This window comes from Apis mellifera, linkage group LG1, assembly GCF_003254395.2.
Source record: "Apis mellifera strain DH4 linkage group LG1, Amel_HAv3.1, whole genome shotgun sequence".
In the NCBI taxonomy this organism is placed as follows: domain Eukaryota; kingdom Metazoa; phylum Arthropoda; class Insecta; order Hymenoptera; family Apidae; genus Apis; species Apis mellifera.
The window spans coordinates 14291696-14311731 of NC_037638.1; the positions used below are offsets into that span (position 1 = coordinate 14291696).

General features: G+C 29.9%; 2 protein-coding genes across 9 annotated transcripts in view; one reads left to right on the forward strand and one right to left on the reverse strand.

The window, feature by feature from the left end:
- LOC102656429 (Roc2 protein) overlaps nucleotides 1-20036 on the forward strand; it is a 37724-nt gene that overhangs the window by 655 nt on the left and 17033 nt on the right. The gene's annotated exons all lie outside the window — the stretch shown is intronic.
- Nucleotides 395-19072, reverse strand: Tret1 (trehalose transporter 1). Of its 8 annotated transcripts, none has more exons than XM_006570577.3 (7): nucleotides 17978-19072; nucleotides 9403-9855; nucleotides 4381-4506; nucleotides 3239-3362; nucleotides 2981-3154; nucleotides 2505-2884; nucleotides 395-2401 (listed from the first exon to the last, which is right to left on the reverse strand). In XM_006570577.3, the coding sequence occupies exons 1-7, from the start codon at nucleotides 18044-18046 to the stop codon at nucleotides 1823-1825; spliced, it is 1905 nt and encodes a 634-aa protein (XP_006570640.1). In that variant the 5' UTR covers nucleotides 18047-19072; the 3' UTR covers nucleotides 395-1822.

Sequence of the window (20036 nt, forward strand, 5' to 3'; positions counted from 1 at the left end):
AATGTTGTACTTCAATAATTTAGAAACTTACATATAAATTTAACATAAATATTATTAATAGCAATAATAATATTTAGTAATAACAATAATAATATATATATATAAAATATATATATAGTTATAAATTTTGTATTGAGTAAGTTTTTTCTTCAAAGTTTGGCAAGCACCTTACGCCCAAGCAACACACGATAAAAATATTCGTCAAATAAATAGAAATGACGATAAAAAATTAAAGTATAAAATCAAATGTCATTATATGGCAAAAAAAGGTAAATTAGCGTATGAAACAAAATTTCTTTCAATGGAACACATATTACTCTCAACATAATATCATTAATCGAAAATTATACGTGAATTTGAAAAATAGGAATATTTCGACATTTTTTTCTTCTTGTCTTGCCCTAATTTTAAGATTCGGAATGATATAAAGGCAGTTTTATTTAATATTGAGAACAATATGCATCTGCGCAAGAAAGAAAAAAAGAATTGAAAGAAAGAAAAGGTGAGACAATAGAATTAAAGAATGAATAGTATACATATATGAGATGAATCAGGATGAGATGCGACGATCGAAATTTAATCTGGATATATTATCGGAAATTAGAATAAAAACTAAAAATTAAAAGCGCATATTTGTAAAAGATAACTACGTATACAAATACATATTAAAGATTTACAAGAAAATCATTTCTTAAAGTATATACAGTTCACATATAAGAGATTCAATGAATGCTGCGCGATCATGCATATGTTCCCTTTGTTTGTTGATCATATATATATATATATATTTTTTTTTTTTACTAATTAGTTACATTAATTTTGGTAATGGAAAAATAAACGCAATTATTTTTATCTCTATTTTTTAACTATATGTATATCTTATGATTTAATTCGTTGATAAATGATGCAGTTGTTCATTGACGTAAATCGGTAACTGTATAAATGCGACGGTTACATCCATAAAGATGCATAAGAATTATACATATATACGACCGCCGCGTTAAAATTTTATTGTCGTTGCTGTATAAAAGGAAGAAATTCATTTTTTTCCTTTAAATGCTGGTTATACATATTTTCTTAAGTACAACATATCAGCATATATATCAGCGAATTTATGCACACAAATTATGTGTATTAATTAAATAATTCATACTTGTTGTTAACCTATTCGTATACCTTTAATAAAAGTACTAATTTGAGGTAGACCCTAAAATGAAAGAAGAAAAGTAACGGTTACGTATAATATCTAATCAACGGATCATTTTCTTTGTTGAGCTTGCATCCACGATTATATCGCTAATTATAAACAAATATAGCTCATAAGTACAAAAAATTGAATATCTATGAAACTCTCTTTATTGTTCTCTGATCTATTACTCTATTGTTTCCTTTTGTAAATTTTTTTCCTTTTTTATTTGATTTATCAATACGTCTTCTGTTTTAATTTTCTTTTCAATAAGATAAGACGCAACAATACAAATTTTGTCGATCGAGAACTTATTGATCAATATAATTAATTCATTATTACGTATATGAATATCTATATGATTGTAATAAAGAGAGAATCAGAGGGAAAAAAGTTAACAGAGAGTAATTATTGCGCGCATTTGAATTTAAAATTAAGAAAAGAAAGACGATCCGGAAGACTATTATTAAATCTGTTCGTTCTGATCGACAGAATGAACTATAATACATATTCGTTCGTTTAATATAAAACGAAACGTAATTGATCGTCGATCGAACAGATTGATTAATTATCTAAAATTATCATATAAAAGAAAAGATATAAAGCGAGAAAATGATTAGGAACGATTAACCAGCATTAAATGGTTATTGGCATCGGTTTTAAATTGGCGATCGCGCTCGTTCTTCTCACCGGTCCAGCGAATCTTCTTTCGATTTCTTCGAGAGATCGTCCTCGTGTTTCTGGTACACAAATAATTACAAAAATGAATGCTACTGCTACGAGCGTACCGAACAACCAAAAGGTTCCATATGGGCCGATATGTAAAACCAAATCTTCGTAAGTTTTCGTAACGACGAATGTACAGGACCAATTGAAAGCCGTTGCAACACTGGCAGCCGTACCACGTATCTTAACTGGTAAAATTTCGCCCATCATTAACCATGGGATCGGACCAAAACCAAATGAGAACCCGATCACGTAAACGATCAGACTCATCAATGGAATCCAACCAAATGCAGTAACATCCATTAATTCTTTCACATAGAAAAATGTACCGAATGTGAATAAAGTTATACACATCAATATACTACTTATGTAGAGTAACATTTTTCGACCCAGTCTATCTATAATCATTGCTGCAACGAACGTTGAAATGAAATTTACGAGACCTACGATGATGGTGGAAAGATTTTCGTCTACAGTGCTTCCAGAGTCCTAAAGAAAATATAATCGAAAAAAAAATCCGAAAATTAAACTTTAATTTTTCATTAATTTGCAAATAGATATGAGAGTAAAAATTATGGAAAGCGATATATACCTTGAAAATTTGAACTGTGTAAAATATGACCGCATTGATTCCTGAAAACTGTTGAAAGAACATTAGGCCAAGGGAAATAAAAACCGGTTTTATATGATTTTTCCTGAAAAGTTCTATCAAAGCACCCTCTGTAGCGATACGTTCACTTTCGATATGCATTTTTTGAATGGAATCTAATTCCTCGCTAATATCGGCAGTCTTGCCCCGCAACCATTGCAACGATTTTCGTGCCTCTTTTATTTTCCCTTTCGAAATGTACCATCTTGGCGTTTCAGGAATTAGGAACATCAGAATCAAAAATATTATCGGTATACAGGCACCTAGTAATGCAAGATTTCGCCAAGCTAGATACATTCCAGCTGTGAAGCACATTAAGATCCCTGAAGAGAGCGAGGAAAAGAAAGAAAAGAAAACTTATTAAATTTTGTTTGACATGGATTATGATTGAATATAGAGCACAATTACGACGAACTTACCTGAATTACCAAAGACGGTTGGTAAGAGACCGAGTGAGCCACGTACTTCTGGTTGTATAGATTCTCCAAGATAAACTGGCAAGGAAAGAGAAGCGACACCGACGCAGAAACCGCATATACTGCGGCCAACCAATATCATCGCAACATTTGTTGCCAGTGCGATAAATAACCAGCCTGGAAGATATTAATATTGAATTGATTTCACGATCTAAGATTATCTATGCATATTATGCATGAATAGATATAATGCGAACATACCTGCAAGAAACGGTAAGGCAGTGCTCAGAATAGTGTTCCTTCTACCAATGTATTCAATACATGGACCACCGATTATGCCTCCAATAAGTGCGCTCAGTGGCATGATCGATCCTATCCACATAGCCTGAAACGAAAATTTCACTTCTAAATCATTTCGTATCAAGATTTCGAGCCACGATTCTCTTGTTAAAAATATATAAGCAAATTATATTATTTATGTCTTCCCGCATTTGATTTTCGAAGATTAGTGGATTATGCGCTGATCTTAAATACAATTATATATCCGAAGAATAAAGAAAATGTAAAGGAAAAAAGGAAGATAGAAAAGAAGAAAAAAAAAAAGAAAAAAAAAAAGAAAGGAAGGAAGCAAGCAAGCAAGAAAGAAAAAAAGGAAATGTTAATATGCTTATACAGACCTCGATTTTTGTAAGTTGGAATTGGTAGGGAAGACGAGGGACATTGACTTGAATCCAGAAGTAGGTACTTGTACAAAGATCTGTTCCTGTCGAGTAAATCTCCAGGTGGCATATCGTCAAATAATTGAAGGTTATGGTAAATCGCGATTAATCGCGATAAATTGCGGTAAAAGACTCGTGTCGTAACAATGTACGGATATAGTTGCAGTCGATCGCATGAACGAACCAATTACCAATCGAGGTTGGACAAGACACGTCGATGGAATAGCTATTAACAACCGGGGTCGAATGAAAAACGTGTTTCGAATCTATATCGCATTGACGCACGCTCGATGGGTTAAAGACTTAATCATTTATTGACCCTTCTTTCATATTACCGATTTGACAATGCATCGCGTCAATGCGTTGTTATTTGAATGTAAATATGCGAATCGATCGCAGGAATTTACGGTGAATCGGTCGTTCGAGGAGGAAGTCTCGCGTAATCGGAATACGTTTGAAAACAAACGTGCCTTGTTACGAATCGTTTGACCTTCGGTTGGTTTTCGGTTTTGATAAGAAGAGAATCGAGATAACATTGTCTTTCGTTTCACCGAAATATTCAAGATTATCCGACATTCTTGCGAAGCACGTTTGTTTGAAAACAAACATTTTTATCCACGATAGAGAAAAAAAACAATCTTTTTCCCTTTTTCGTCATATCCACTTTTGCACTTTTCTACTTACCATATCCATAGTTACTTCGAACGTGGCCGTCGTGTTATCTCGCATCGAAACTAAAGCAGGGGACGTGTAGGAAGAGGAGTAACCGATCATCAAAGAGGCCATTGACACCGCTAGAGCAGCTAACAGCTAAGAATATTAAAAAAAAAAAAAAAAATGAATTTACGAAATTGAGAGAAAAATCAAATTGAATCGAATTCTATTAGAAATCAAAATAATTGTTATAAATATACGGTCAAAAATCGTGTATACTCGTTTATGAAACAAAATCAATTAAACGAGATCTGGTAAAAATCTCGACCGATGCGAAACGAAGGTCGAACAGTGGTAATGTACAATAATAAAAAGAATGAATGAAGGACGAAAAGAAGAGAGTGGTTATACACTTAAGATCAAATGAAGCATCAATTTCTATATAAAGTACACAATGCCGTTGTCGATACCTGAGAAGGGGTGCATTTAGCAACTGGCGCGTTGCCCGGTAATTCGATGTCCACATGAGTATCAGCTCGCATAAAAATCTTCATGATCGATAAGAATATAGGAACAAGATGAAAATTGATCGAAGAAGAGATATAGAAATAACAGGCGAAAGCTTCACGTTGTAACGTCAAGGAGATGAAAAACAATTCTACAATCGTAGCACGATTTTCGCCTATGCGTTAACCGCTCGATTTTTGTTTCGAATCACGATATGTATAACGAACCAAACGAATACACCGTTCGAACGCGCATGCGCACCGATCAATATCGATTTAATTTTATTCGATACACCAAATCAAATCGTTTCTTAATTGGAAGTTCAAAGTTTTTCGATTTCGATGCGACGTATATTTATCGATTATTTGCTTTCACCGTATATATTGTTATAATTTCCCGTCCTTCTTCTATATCAAATGTTATTTCTGTTTCCTACAGTTGCCGTTGTTATTATTCTTTTTCCTCTTTTTCTTTGCTGGTACCAATTTTGATGTTATTTTCGTTGTCAACGTTGTCGTTGTTATTGTTATCGTGATTTTCTCGTGCTAATTGGTTTTGTTAACGTTAACAACGTTCCCGTAAGATTAAAACGCTATTGGCACTTGTGGACCGACGGGTGGTTCCCTGTTTATATAGGGAAACGATGCTGGGGGGCCGCGACTATCCCTTCTCTTGTCATTGCGAAGATCCATCGTCCGCGAATCGGACGATTATACGTATAAACGTATATATGCGCGCGGCTTTGCGTACGCGGGATTCTACGCGTAAACTTGTTCCATTACTGGACGACACACACGGTATTAATTTCAAGAGACCGTTTAGTACTGAAAGCAATAAGGAAGAGAATGGACGAAAAGAGTTTATCGGGAGAAAAACTTCTTCTTTTCAAATTTGATCATACAACAAATCACATTTTTCTTATATTCGAGTTGCAATTGAAAGAAATATTTTAAAAAATCTGTTTTTTTTTTTTTTCAAAAAATAGTCGCTTGTCTCCGCGACAGAATCGCGTTGTTATATGACCAACCGATCTTACCGCTCCTTACGCGACCTTCTTTCGCGTTGCGTAATGTTCTGTTGAAGCATGACACGCATTGCTCTTCTTTTTCTTATTCGTGATCAAAGAAACACTGCCATGTTTCGTTTCATTTCGTTTCGTTATTTTCCGTTTTGCTTAACTTAAGAAGATGAATTCGTTATGCTTTTTTTTTTTTTTTATGATTGACACGATAGAATGTATAGTAAACACTTCTGTAATTTTGAAATATATCATTTCTTCGCAAACAACAATATAAAACAAGAATCATGGATTTTAAAGAAAACTAATCTAAATTTTTCTTCGTAATAACGTGTAAAAATAATAATTTTAATTTAAAAATTATTTGAAAAAACTCTTTATATAAATTTATAACGTTTTAAAATAGTAAAAGTTTTTTGAATTATATAATTGTTCCAACAAATTGAAGTGCACACAATTGAACAGCACATTTGTAGACTTCAACTTGAAGTTTCCCATCCCTGTATCCATTCGCATCCATGTTTGTAATGATAGAGATTATTATTGGAGAATCGAAAAAGAATCAATGATAAAATTCGTGATTATATCTATCATTCAATTTTAATTCTTTCGTGTCATTTATCATTATTAATTGTTTAATATGGTTCACAAACATCTCGAGTCTATACGTCAATGATATACGTGGAAGGAAATTAAGTCGTTAGTTATTATCAGAAGCGTATACAAGGTCAGTATAGTTGAGTATAAATGTATATGCACGCATGCAATGCATACATTCATCTTTTGTTTTTCGCAATTGTTTCTTTCGATAAATTGACCACAAAACAAGCGAGAGATCAACATTTCCATTCTCCGTTTTTGCACCTGCTCCATTTTTGCTTTTGCATTCTTCTTCACTCTTATGTACTCTGTCTTCTCATAGATAGATACATTTCTTCTCATCATCATCATTTTCCTCATTTATTCTGTAGCTCAATTTAGGTTACATTTATATCCGTATTTATCCTATGCGACAATAAACGTCACGACTCAGATAAATATTGTCACATGTAATCAGATGAGAATGTTTATACATAGATCGCATAGCGTATCCATCTTAGCTTCAATCCAATCGATACAAGCTAATTTATACTCGTTCAGATGCGATGCGTTATCAAATAACTTATTACGATGAACTTTCTTGGAAGAAATCAAATTTATATAGCATATTAGATGTTTTGTCCGATCAAATATTTATCATTACTATCAATAACAATATTTCGTTGAATAAACATGTGACAAGAAATTAGCATATACAATATTTAATACTAGAGGACTCAATATATATATTTCATATTATCATTATATTATTTAATATTTCAATAATTTTCAAATTTCTTTGGTTTGCTGATTAATTTTAACTCTTCATTAATGTTAATAAATTTGATATAAATTGTAAAGAATATTATTTTAAATAACTTTTTCTTTTATGCATAATCATCAATTTGGATTATTCACAAAAAATTGTCTTCATATAATGCTATTAAATTTTGTCTTTGCATTAGTTTATGCTTCTTCAATTATTTATATGAATATTGTGATAGGCAAATATCATTATACTCATCCAAGTTTGGAATAGATCCGTGAAATATGAAAATATAAAATAATCCTTAGAAAACTGAAATTACAATAACCAAAGATTCTTATTGTATATATGAATGTTAATATATTCGTAGAACATTATTAAGGGTCGATTCTAGAGATCAAAACAAGAATTGATACGAAAATGTCGATCGAGATGATTGTTTATTAACTTATAAGTAATTTAAATTTTCATTAGATAAAACGAGGCAGAAACAGAACAAGACAGCGATATAATAAAGGAAATAGAATATTATTTCATTTAACACAAGCTTAAGTTATTTATAATTTAATAAATAAATCTCAATTGATATTTTTATATATCATTATATTTGTTTCAAAGAATTAGAATTTTAAAATTTAAAAAATATCAAATATATATATTAACATCTTGTATATAATCATATTATAAAGAAAATTTAAAAAAAAATCATTTTCTAATTCTTAAAAAAATAAATTTTCGATGAATTTATTCATTTCATGTATATATTACTATTCGCTCTTAATAATTGCATACTAATTATATTACGAATGCATGTATATGGTAAGATTTAATGGTAATATTATAAAAATTAATAAAAATTTTTTGCAAAACAATTTGAAATCTAAAACCACTTATATATAAAAAAAGTCAAAATGAAAGTTCATTAAAATCAATGAGAAGTAATCAACAAGTTGACAATTATAATATTAACACAATATTTTATATTATTTTTGATTATTATAATTATAAATATTATATTAAATAAAATGAGAATAATTGAAAATTATAAAACAAATTTTTATTTTGTCAACTTCTCATTATTCAAAATTCAAATATAATTTCAAAAAAGAAATCATAAACGAAAAAAAATATAGTAAAAATATAAAAGATGAGAATGACATAATAGCAATCTAATCACAGTCTAATCAAATATCTTAAAATAAAATCGGATTCTAACTCTAGGAATCTCATCTTGTATACGTATTGTGTAGCATAATATATACTTTGACAAGTATCTTATGTTATTGGAATCGAATAGTATAAATACTATCGTTATGTCTGAGTCGTATTATTTAATGTCGAATCCGAACGGATAATATATATAAACATAAGTTCAATTTGGTTTTAGTTGGATTTTGTTCAATTGCAACTGAAGATATTAACTGATGAAAATGCGATTAAAGCGAAATTTTGCGATAAATAATAAAGGCATTACGTTTAATCAATGCTTCGAACATATTGAGTTTCGTGAAATACTTAAACATGAACTGATCATCTTTTAAAATCGATTGATCGAAGATCGTACTTTTTTTTGTACGCTTTCATAATATCATATCATTGAAGATGTTATTGTCGCGCATTGTTGTTTGCGTAACGATAATAAATACATGTACATACATGTGCACAAGCGCGCAACGTGGATGTCGTAAAGGCGAAGATCACGCTGCCCTCAAGTTTAGCTCAAACGACAGGGCGGAGAGGCATGCATGGCATTTGATTCACGCGAGAAAGAAAAGCATCGAGGGCAAGAAGCTTCGGGATCTGCCGCATCGCGCAATCATCGCGCAAGATTCCCTTGAATCACGAAACTTTCCACTTTATCGATTCGATGACAATTATCGACAATATCACTTCCAGCTCCGAATGTTCAAATATTTCATTTCGAATTTTGATTCTCGAAAAACGAATCGGAAAGAAAATAGATCAAATGCTTAAAAAGATGTTTCCTCGGATTGTCCTTGAAACTTCTACCGTGAAGAAAAACGAACGAACTTTGTTTTTTCACTTGAATTGAAAAATATAAACAGCGATTTCACAGTGTTCCTCGTGATATTTTTTTTTTATACACGGTTGATTATATATAATATATTATATGTATGTAATAATAATCAACGAAATGATTAGAAAATAGAAGATGAATTACCTGCATAGTATAGCGCATAGGTGATCGTTTCACTTCTTTGAACTGTGTATGCAAAACATCGTCCGAGTCCTTGGCCGGTTTTATATTTTGCGAGCTCATGGTTTGCTTGGTGTTTTCGACCCCCATGTACGGAGGTTCGCCGACCAATAATGGATCGATTTGCTTGTAATCGTGATCAGAACCCTTGTCAAGAGGGTCGTATATGTGAGACCCGTTTAGAGTCTTCTGATGATTGTTCCTCAAGTTCTGTGCATAGTAATGGTTAGCAATGACAATATTGCCAGAAGGAATCACTTTTTTCTCCGCGATTAGGGCTGTTTGACTGTTGAACGGACTCGCGATTGTTGCGAGTGTCGTATTCGATGAACAATCTAGATTGATGCCTGAACTGTTCGTCGACGATCTTGCGACCGAAGGCACTCTCGTATAGTATTTTGGTAGAACAGTTCGTTCCTGAAAACAGACAAAATTAACCTTATCAATTTTTTCTTCTTCTTGCTATCTTGTTTTATCATTCTTATTTTTTTCTCTTTTCATTTCAATCACTCATTCCTCTTTCGCGTTCGCGTTCGGAATAATGCGCAAGTGAACTTTACGATACGAGGCAATCCGATATCTTAAATAATTATAAAAATTTATTCAACTGAGTCAATAAATGTTAAACTTATTTATGTTATTCGATTAACTTTATTCTTTCTTTCCCTTTTTCTTCATAGAAACACACGTTGGGCACTTCATGATCAAAATTATCAGAACTTTCGTAGATAATTATCGTTTATTGCAATAGATGTAAAAAAAAAAAAAAAAAAAAAATAGTTGAAAATACAGCGTTTATTTAATCAACTTAATATATTTCGTTTTTAACTATAATGCAGCAAATACCTAATCTATAGTAATCCAATGTTCACCAGGAAACGGTCAACTATGTTAAGGGGATGAAATTTCAAAGTTGGAATATTTATACTAGAATCGTTTATCGAGAATTGTGCCAAAAGAGGAGGAGACACATACCGATTATCGTTCTGAACCAATGACAGAAAGCGATGAACGAGAAACAGCGTGATTCTTACTTGACGATTAGATGACTTTTACCCCTGTGATTACCGATAACCTCTGTTGAACTTCATGACCAAATCGTGAGCTCTTTGCTTTTGCGAATGTTATGCTCGTGCACAACGCATCTTGACATATATGATACATAAAAAGTTTGTGGAATTAACTTTTTTGTTTTGTGATGTTGACAACACTGTAGTTATTTTTTTCTATTGGACCATACTACTGATAGTGCATTTTATTATTAGTTCAAATTTCACAATTATAGTTCTTATGACTTATACTTCTTATGCAGCGACAATTTTAATAGATTTCTTCCTAACCATCGTCCCGAATGAAACAGAATGTTTCACAATCTTTTGAAAAAAATAACATGTTAATTCATTGTTCTGTCAAAAGTTGCAAGACATTTTGTTTAACTTGTGACAATAATTAGATACAAATTATTAACTGTTTATAAAACTGTGTATAAAATTACAATATAATTATGAAATTTGAACTAATAATAGAAAATATTATTAATAATGAAATATCATAAATAATAAATATAACATTATAAAATATTATAAATAATAATCTAATAAAAGAAATTGCAGTGTTATCAATATAAATAAAAAATATTCCACGAACTCTATTCACACTTCTGTTGTATACGAGGTGTATATAAATTCTAATAAATGATTATTTAATTTTATCGATTTATCGAAATCTTCGAATGTCTCACTCAAAATTAAATGTTGGTCACACGTGTATTGCACATTCACTGAAATATTAGTGATTCCCTATTGTTGAAAATTTAAAATTTATATATGACGATGTACAACATCGCGTGGCAATTAAATTTGCAAATAATCGTTTCAGCATTCTATTCTAATAATAGCAATTGTTTCTATGTGAACATTTTATTCTTTAATAACGATATATTTCTTATTTTTGACAATTATTTATTTTCCTTCATTTTCCACCCCTTTTTTTTTTCATATAACTTGATTATCGACCATTTTTTACCTTTCTTTTTTTTTTAATTTTAATTTTATTCTTTAATTTTTTTGTTTTTCTTTTTCTTTTCTTAATTCTTTTTGTAATTAAATTAATTATGTTCATCAACATTCGTATTATTTCTCAATTGTATTTAATATCGAAAATCTATTATCGATATACAAAATAAATTAAATATAAAATAAGCTAGTTAATAGTTTCGTTGTTTGCATTTTAAAAATGATGATTTTGTTGTTTGTTTTATACTATCACATTTTTTTTTGAACTTGATAACCGATTGTATAGTCGATACGAATACGAACTCGTTAATGATCTATAACTACGCGTCATCTTCTTCTTTAGTTATTAAGAAAACAATGGAAACATCTTTTCATGATATCATTGGTGCACAATATATATATCATGTGAATGATCTTTGACTCTTACGTTCACATAGATTCAACAAGAAGCGTTGAATCTATACATAAAAAGTCAAAAAACGCGCATTTGCATCTACTTTGTTTTGCGGTTGGCGCTAGTTTCAATTTCGTCAAATTCTTGTGGCGCTATCTCTCGTGAATGTTTAATACCGATAACCGACAGAAGAGAATCGTATATTTGAATTGTAAGTTATACGGTGTGTTAGTCATCATTCATATACCGACAAATCAACTTTATCCTTTGAGTTTTGATACGATTATTCATGTTTTCTATTTTTCTTATTTCGAAATGAGAATTCGTAGAATTTCGAACGATATAAGAAAATGATAAAATTATGTTTACTTTAAATAAGTATTTAAATATGTTTACTTTTAGTTCAATGCTAGTAGGTCAATCGAGATTGTTAAACTCTTATATTTTATTAAAATTTAATTTACACGAGCAATTTTTATTAAATCAATTCGATTGACTAATTAAAAATTTACTTAATATAAATGTTTAAAACTAATTTTTTTTCGGTTACAAAATAAACGATCACGAAAAATTTTACATATCAACTTTTACTAATAGCTTTATTTTAATTATTACCATCATAAATTAGAAAACATGTAACAACTTGATCGAAGTTTATATTACAATAATTATAATTAAAATTGCTGTATTCTTAATTTTCGAGACATCAATAAAAATTGTTTTATATTGAATTTTGCATACATATGATATATATATGATAATGTTGCATCAGAATACGATCGCTTCTTATCTTTCCTGTTTCTATAAACACATCGTGATCGTACTTAAAATGTATAACAGAAAACTGTGACTTCATATTTATCTAAAGAATGAGATTTTGAATCTATACAATGTGAAAACAAAATATAAAACAATTTTTGGGCAATCGAAATTACAATAATTAAAATTATAATGATGAAGTATTAAACGTGAAGCAGATATTGTTATTATCGTAACTTTAATTATCGTAATTTTTATCATTTTATAATTTCGATCCTCTAAAAATTTACGTTTTATTTCTTAATAAATCCAAAAAATTTCCAATTTTTTATAATTAGATTCTAGTTATAGTTATTTATATATTTTAGATACCGAGCATGTAATGTGTTTATATGAATAATAAATAATTGCATAATGATGCACATATTCTCATGGACGCATATATAATAATAGTAACAATTTCTGTTTATATATCTCAAAAATTATAAATTTGCAACAATCCAGAACATAAGTATTATAATTCTTGAGATATAAAATTTCAATCATGATATCATATGATCAACTCATTATTCTGATAACTAAATAAAAATAAAAATATCGAAATATTCAGTATTTAGAAATTATTTCAATATATATTTATTCTTTACGATTATTTGTTTCTCACATGATGTCATTTATTTAAAGTTTGCAGTACATTGAAACATATGACAGGATTATAAAATAAGAATTAATGCATAGAAATTTCGGATCATTATTGAAAATAACATCAAAGTATGAATGTTAAACATGTGCATTTGAAGTATTTATTTTTCTGTTCGAGAATAGTCAGAATTAAATTTGCCATCTTATTTCCACAACATATGTTGTCCATACATCCAACACAAATTTTTATCGTTTCATTTGCGTAGTCTAAATCGAACGACGGTACTATTTTCGTTCCTCCCGAACATTGCTGAAGGAAGACGCAGCTTTTCGTTTATTCATCAGCCTCTCGAACAATCGATTTGATAAAAAGAAAAAGAAATTTACAATATATAGGTACGAACAAAAATACTATTAAATGAGAATAAAAATAATTAATAAAAAAAGAAAGAAAAGAGAAGCAATAATTTTTAATCATATTTTCATTATATCAAAAAACAATGATTCCATGGAATTTAGATGTAAACCGTAATAATTGAAATTCAATAATATGCAAAATGAACAATTTTAAATATTTTGCAATTATAACAATATTGCATCAGTCGTATTTACCAAGAAATATGTAAAAGAAAACAAATATACATAATCATAAAGATTGAAATAGAATATCATTTGTATATTTGTATTTTAATTATTTCGTTAATTTATCGTTTTTTAATATTTTTTCAGTTTATTCAGATCCATAGTATTTTTGATTAAACCTAAAAAAATGTCTATTCGTGTTCTACTAATTTGTAAGTAAGTTAATACCAAATATAACAAATTAAATTTTACTCGAGAAAAATTTCATTGATACGCAGAATAATATGCATGAGTACGTGTCGTAATGATCTTGTCTCGACCGTGAATTGACGTTAAGGTGACATTGCGTATATACTTTAACGATATGCGCAAATATCGCATGCGCATGAATCGGAATCTGTATGAGTATATATGTACAAAAACAAAAAGCCAGCTGCATTTAATCTTCATCAACTAGTGACAAATTTGTTTCGATATCGTCGCATCCATTTAAAATACAATAATATTAATCTTTCAATTTGTATATTTATATAATATCGCTAAATAGAAAATTCAAAATCAATTAATTTCTAGAAATGAAAAATTTCTATAATAACTGAATCATTATCGATAGTTGCGTTTAGTATGTCATATAATTAAATATCAGATAAAATATTACATGTATTTAATCTTTCTAGATATCTTTCGAACATTTCTATTGAAATTATTTTTTTTTTTAATTCTTTTTACTTTTGAAATTCAAGACATTTAAAAAAAGTATACAAAATAATAAAGTTTTTTCAAAATAATCTCGATTAAGTGAATATATAAAATTATTATGAATATTTTTCGCAATAAAAAAAGAAAAAAAAAGAATTAAAAGAAACGAAAAAAAGAAAACAATAATCAAGAATATTTAATAATTTTGCATACGCACAGACATACAGATACATATATATATATATATAAATTAAAAAATATAAATAAAAGAAAAAAAGAAAAAAAAAGAAATATATATATATATATATGTATGCATATTTCATCCAGCTATATCTACAATCCTATATATTTTGCATTTTCGCTAATTCCGGTGATTTATCTGCATATCGATCAGTTGATTGGATCCTCTCGACATGATAAATGATGTTTTGAATTATTTTCCTACATGATCGATAGAAAAAATTCTACACACACGTTTTCTACATATTTCAAAACGAAGCTGCGATTGATTTAGAGCAATAGTATGACGTACCAACGATGTAGACACTTGTGGCTGACGAAGCATTTTAGCGCTGCGTCCGTGACAATTAACGTAGAGATAAGTCGACTGCAATATCCACATCCTGCTGGCCGAAATATATTATGCTACGAAAAGCGATATAGCGGGGAGTACTACATAATAGTTGGTGTAATCTTGGATATCTAGCCTGTCAGTGGTTACGATATATGACTCCTTTTCGTAATTATCAATGTATATGAGCCGTATTCATATATGTACGTCTTACCTATTTTCCCCTATTTCTCTCCCGTTTCTCAGTGATTCGCAGCAGTGCATCATCGTCATCGAATGCGACGCGATAATATACACAATTATATATATTTTTGTTATTCCATTTTCGAAATCTAATTAATATTATATGCTCTTTTTTCATATTAAACGTTTATTCAAATAGCCATACAATATTCTCATTTCGTAAGATTTTCATTTTTTTTTTAAATCATAATATTTTGTAATTATTTCTTCTCTGAATTTTATTTCAATAAAATTCATAATTGTATCGCATCATTGTATCATTCAAATATGAAAAAGAATCTTTAATGAATAGTATATAGATAAAAAGAAATATTAGATGCGTAATTATAACGTATTTATAATATATCTTTATATCCTAAATTATGATAATAAATATAATAGAAAAGATAAGTATATAATTTATTTTTTTTTCAAATAATGATCAATCAAGATTTTTATGATTTTATGAATAAAGATCTATTATAACAACCTATCCTATTATATATATTATATATATTATTATATAATGGGATTATTATATAGATTATTATTATATATAATAGATTATTATATTATTATTCTATTATAATATTATTATATAGAATATTAATAAACATCTTAAACTCAGATACTGATAGAATGAATATATGAATGTGAATGTATGTGATTACGTATTATTACATACATAATTGAATACGTGTGTACACTTTATTTTCAAATCATACGATATAATGTGTTTCAATTTAAAATTTTTCAAATCGAACTTTTCGTAAAACTTTTCAACTTTTCACTATATGTATGTATGTATGTAAATATACGTAGATGAAAAAGAAATATTGTTGACATAGAAAGTGAAGCGAATTCTGAATGAATAAAAATGATGAATAATATATGATGATCAAATGTTTGAATGTGAATGGTAATGGAAAAGTAGGTCCGAAAACATTTAAAAACTGTTTAACGATTAAAAAATACTAATTTAATAATTTATTAAAAAATAATAATTTATTAAAAAAATTTTTTTTGTTGTGTTACAAAATTTCATATCATCTTTAGATTCGTGTGTGTAGATCGTACATGCCGATCGATGATTCTGGTAGACAAATCCTAAAAGACAATTTAATCTTCGAAATTATATATTTCATTGTTCAATAAATATGAACTACGAGTAAATACGAAACATAAATAGCAAACAACGATAAACAATAACGATAATTAATTGTTCAAAAATTTGTCACTGTCGCAATTTCGATTATCCAATAGAATAGACATAGCACGATTTATATGAAAATTATATGTAAATATTTTTGTTCGTCAATGATTGAAATGAAATAATTGATCGAATAATAAAAAAATAAGCGAAAAAAACAAGTAAAAAAAAATATTGAATCTAAATATGAATAATTCATATTTTTTTTCTGGAATTCGATTATTTTTATACAATAAAATTATTTCAATAAAAAATAATATAAGTATAAAAACATAATTTTTTTTTAACGACTGATATTTTCGGATGATACAATATTAAATACTTTAATAAAATACCAATGAAACGTGTAAAAGGTAAAAGATATACACGCGAAATGTTGTCATAACGAAGAATATCTAACATCGCGATCGCGGTCGCGGTCGCGGTCGTGATCGCGGTCGCATTCGTGTTCGTAGACGCAATCGCAGTTATATACTATGTATCGCATAATATGTATACTATGTGTTCGAATATAGTTTGCTTCGCGATTAACTTCCGACATATGATACACCCGGTAATCTCCGCCGACATCGATACATACAGTCTTTCTTAAATATAGAACGAAAAATTTTCTGTACAAATGAAGGGACGCGCACTAATGAATAAAAAAGCAATAAAAACAGACCGATAATGATCAATTAAAATTTAAGAAAATCTAAAGAAAAATACTCGAAAAAAATAGAAATGAAAAGCGAGAGAATAGAAAAATAAAAATATTAAATATAATAAAAATAGAATTGAAAAAAGTTAAAGATTTAATGTACGTTTGTCATAAAATTTATAGAATTTTATATTTATTCAAGTAAAATGAAAGAAAATAAAGAATATTGTACAAAAAATAGAAAAGTAATGATAAGTAATGAAAAATAAAAAATAAATTATCGTTATTGATTCATGTATCTAGATCAAAATATAATTAAAATATTTTGTATGTAACAATAAAATACAATAATGATTGAAACTGAAAGAGAAAGAAGTGATTAAATTGAAAACAAATAAAATTATGATAATATGAAATCTATATATACATATGAAAAAAGGAATGCATAGAGAGCGATGAATGGTAAAAGAAATATATAATGAAAAGTTGCAATGGTAACGATATAGTAATGACGATGGTAATCGAGGCGCCGGCTTCAATACCGGCCCCGGCGTCGATGGCGGTAGCGGCACGTACAGTGGAACTTTCCAGAAGCTCGAGAGGGGAGAAAGAGCAAGACGATGAGAGTACTGAATTGTGGAAACAGATATGAGAAAAAGAGAGAAAGAATATGCCGAAAAAGAACGAGAGGACACGAACGGCTAACATGGTTAGGTGAAAACGAGTCGGCGGAGAACGATTGGTTCGTCGATTACGAACGGTCGAATGCGCATTATATACGTGAGAGATAGCATACGTGTCTTACCTTCGTTCTTGAAAGAGGTACTAGGCACAGAGGCCATTTCTGCATCTGTCTCCTTTCGGAATTGGACATTTTGTCGTCACGCCTCAAAATGTTCGCGTTGTGTCAGTGCTGCGTGTTGTCGCCTGGTTGAACTGGAATCGCGTCACGTGAATCTTCACATTCAACTCGCAACCAAATTCTCGAAACTATATCGACTTTCTTCTTTTTTTACCCGTTGCTATCTCTTTTTCTGGTTTGATGCTTTGCAACTTCTCTTGTCGTGCAACTATTATTTATTCCTTTCTGTGAAATTTCTCGTGACTTGCAATCTCGTTTACAGTGTCCTTAATAATATCACGAGTCAGTTTTTATTTTGCTATGCGCAATAAATAATATTTCATTCGATATAACTTCGATGAAGATATAGTTTTCGATAATGAAGATTTTGAAAAATGACCACGCAATCTATTTTCCAAATAAATGAAACGCGCGCGTAAAAGCTATTTTTTTTTTTTTCCGCTTTCTTTTCCCACGTGTACACAAACCACCCTTACAAGACTGCGCAGGGAATGGTTAAAGTCTAAATGATGCCGCGTGGACGGTTCAACGTATTTCTTAGTTAGCTCGAGCTCGAACTACCACCACTGCTAAGCGGTACCAGCGACACCACAGCTACCCTCCTGCTCTCTAGTGTTGCTGTTGTTCGTACAGTACCGTGCCGTGTCGTGCCGTATTATCCGTTGTTTCCCTGTTGTTTGCTTTGTATGTTTCCTACGTTCCTGATTCGCCGCGCTATTCCTGCTACATTTACCGTGCTTGTGGCATGCGTCTCTATGCGACTTCTCACATTTACAATTTCGATTTTTTTTTTTTAAATTTTCTGATCTATTACCACTCCAGTTTATCGGTTTATCTTTAAATGACTCTTCATTTATCGCTAATTATTGGTACCAATTTGATTTTCTGTGTTGATACGTTTTTTTTCTTCGATTTAAACACGTGAAAATATAGTTTACATCTGTTTTATAAATTTTTTTTATTATTTTTTCGTTTATCCGTAAACTTAAATCGTGTAAAATAAATGAGTGAAATGCACTTTTACGTGTGTTTGAAACTTTGCTAATCAGATCGGGGGGTTTGTCTCTTTTATATAGAGACCGGTGTGGTCGTAAGCGCCGCCTCTTCTATTGGGGCGCGTGTGACTGGTGGGGGACGCGCGGTGACCCGGCACTTCCTCTCACCCTTCTTTCTCCCAGTTACTTCGCCTCTTGCCTCTCACCTATCTGTTCCATGTTTCGTCTCGTCGCGCTTTATCCTGCCTCGTTTCACCTCACCTCACCTCACCTCTCTTTACCATATCTCGCCAGGCGTAACTGCTGTTCGTCCTATCTTTCTTCGCCATAAGTCGCATCTCGTTTCGCTTCGACCAACTTTATCCTCTCTTTCTTTTTCTTTTTCGCTTTTTCTTTTTTCTATCCAGACGCGTCAACGCGATGTAGTCACACGTCGTTTCGCGGCTTCTCATATGAATTTGACGCAGATTGAAAATGCGACATATATCCAGAATAATCTGTTTTTTTTTTTTTACATTTATACAATTTATCATATCGATATATTTGGTTTAACAATCTTGCCCAATTTTTTTTATAAACTAATCAATGTTACGTTCATTTTTTACTTCAATTTTCAATTTCTCTTCATTGCAACTGCCGTGAAAGTCAATTGTCAAACAAGATCGCTTGGAAAAAATATGTATATATATTTTACATATTTCTCTTGATGAGAATTAAAAAATAAAAAATAGAAAAAAATAAAATTAATATATTAGATTTTTCTAATTTCGACAAATACGATATCAATATCTTGTAAACTTTTCACAGAAATTTCCAGTCATTCGACCTCGTTCAGTTGCAATAGTATGGAGATGCCCTCGATCTTGTTCATTTGTACACATAAATATATGTGTGTTCTCTTCCTGTTTCTTATTCTTATATTTATATTATTTTAAAATTTCTTATTTTTTATTCGTATTTTGGGAAAAAAATAATAATTGAAATTGTATTTTTAGTTTAGATTATTT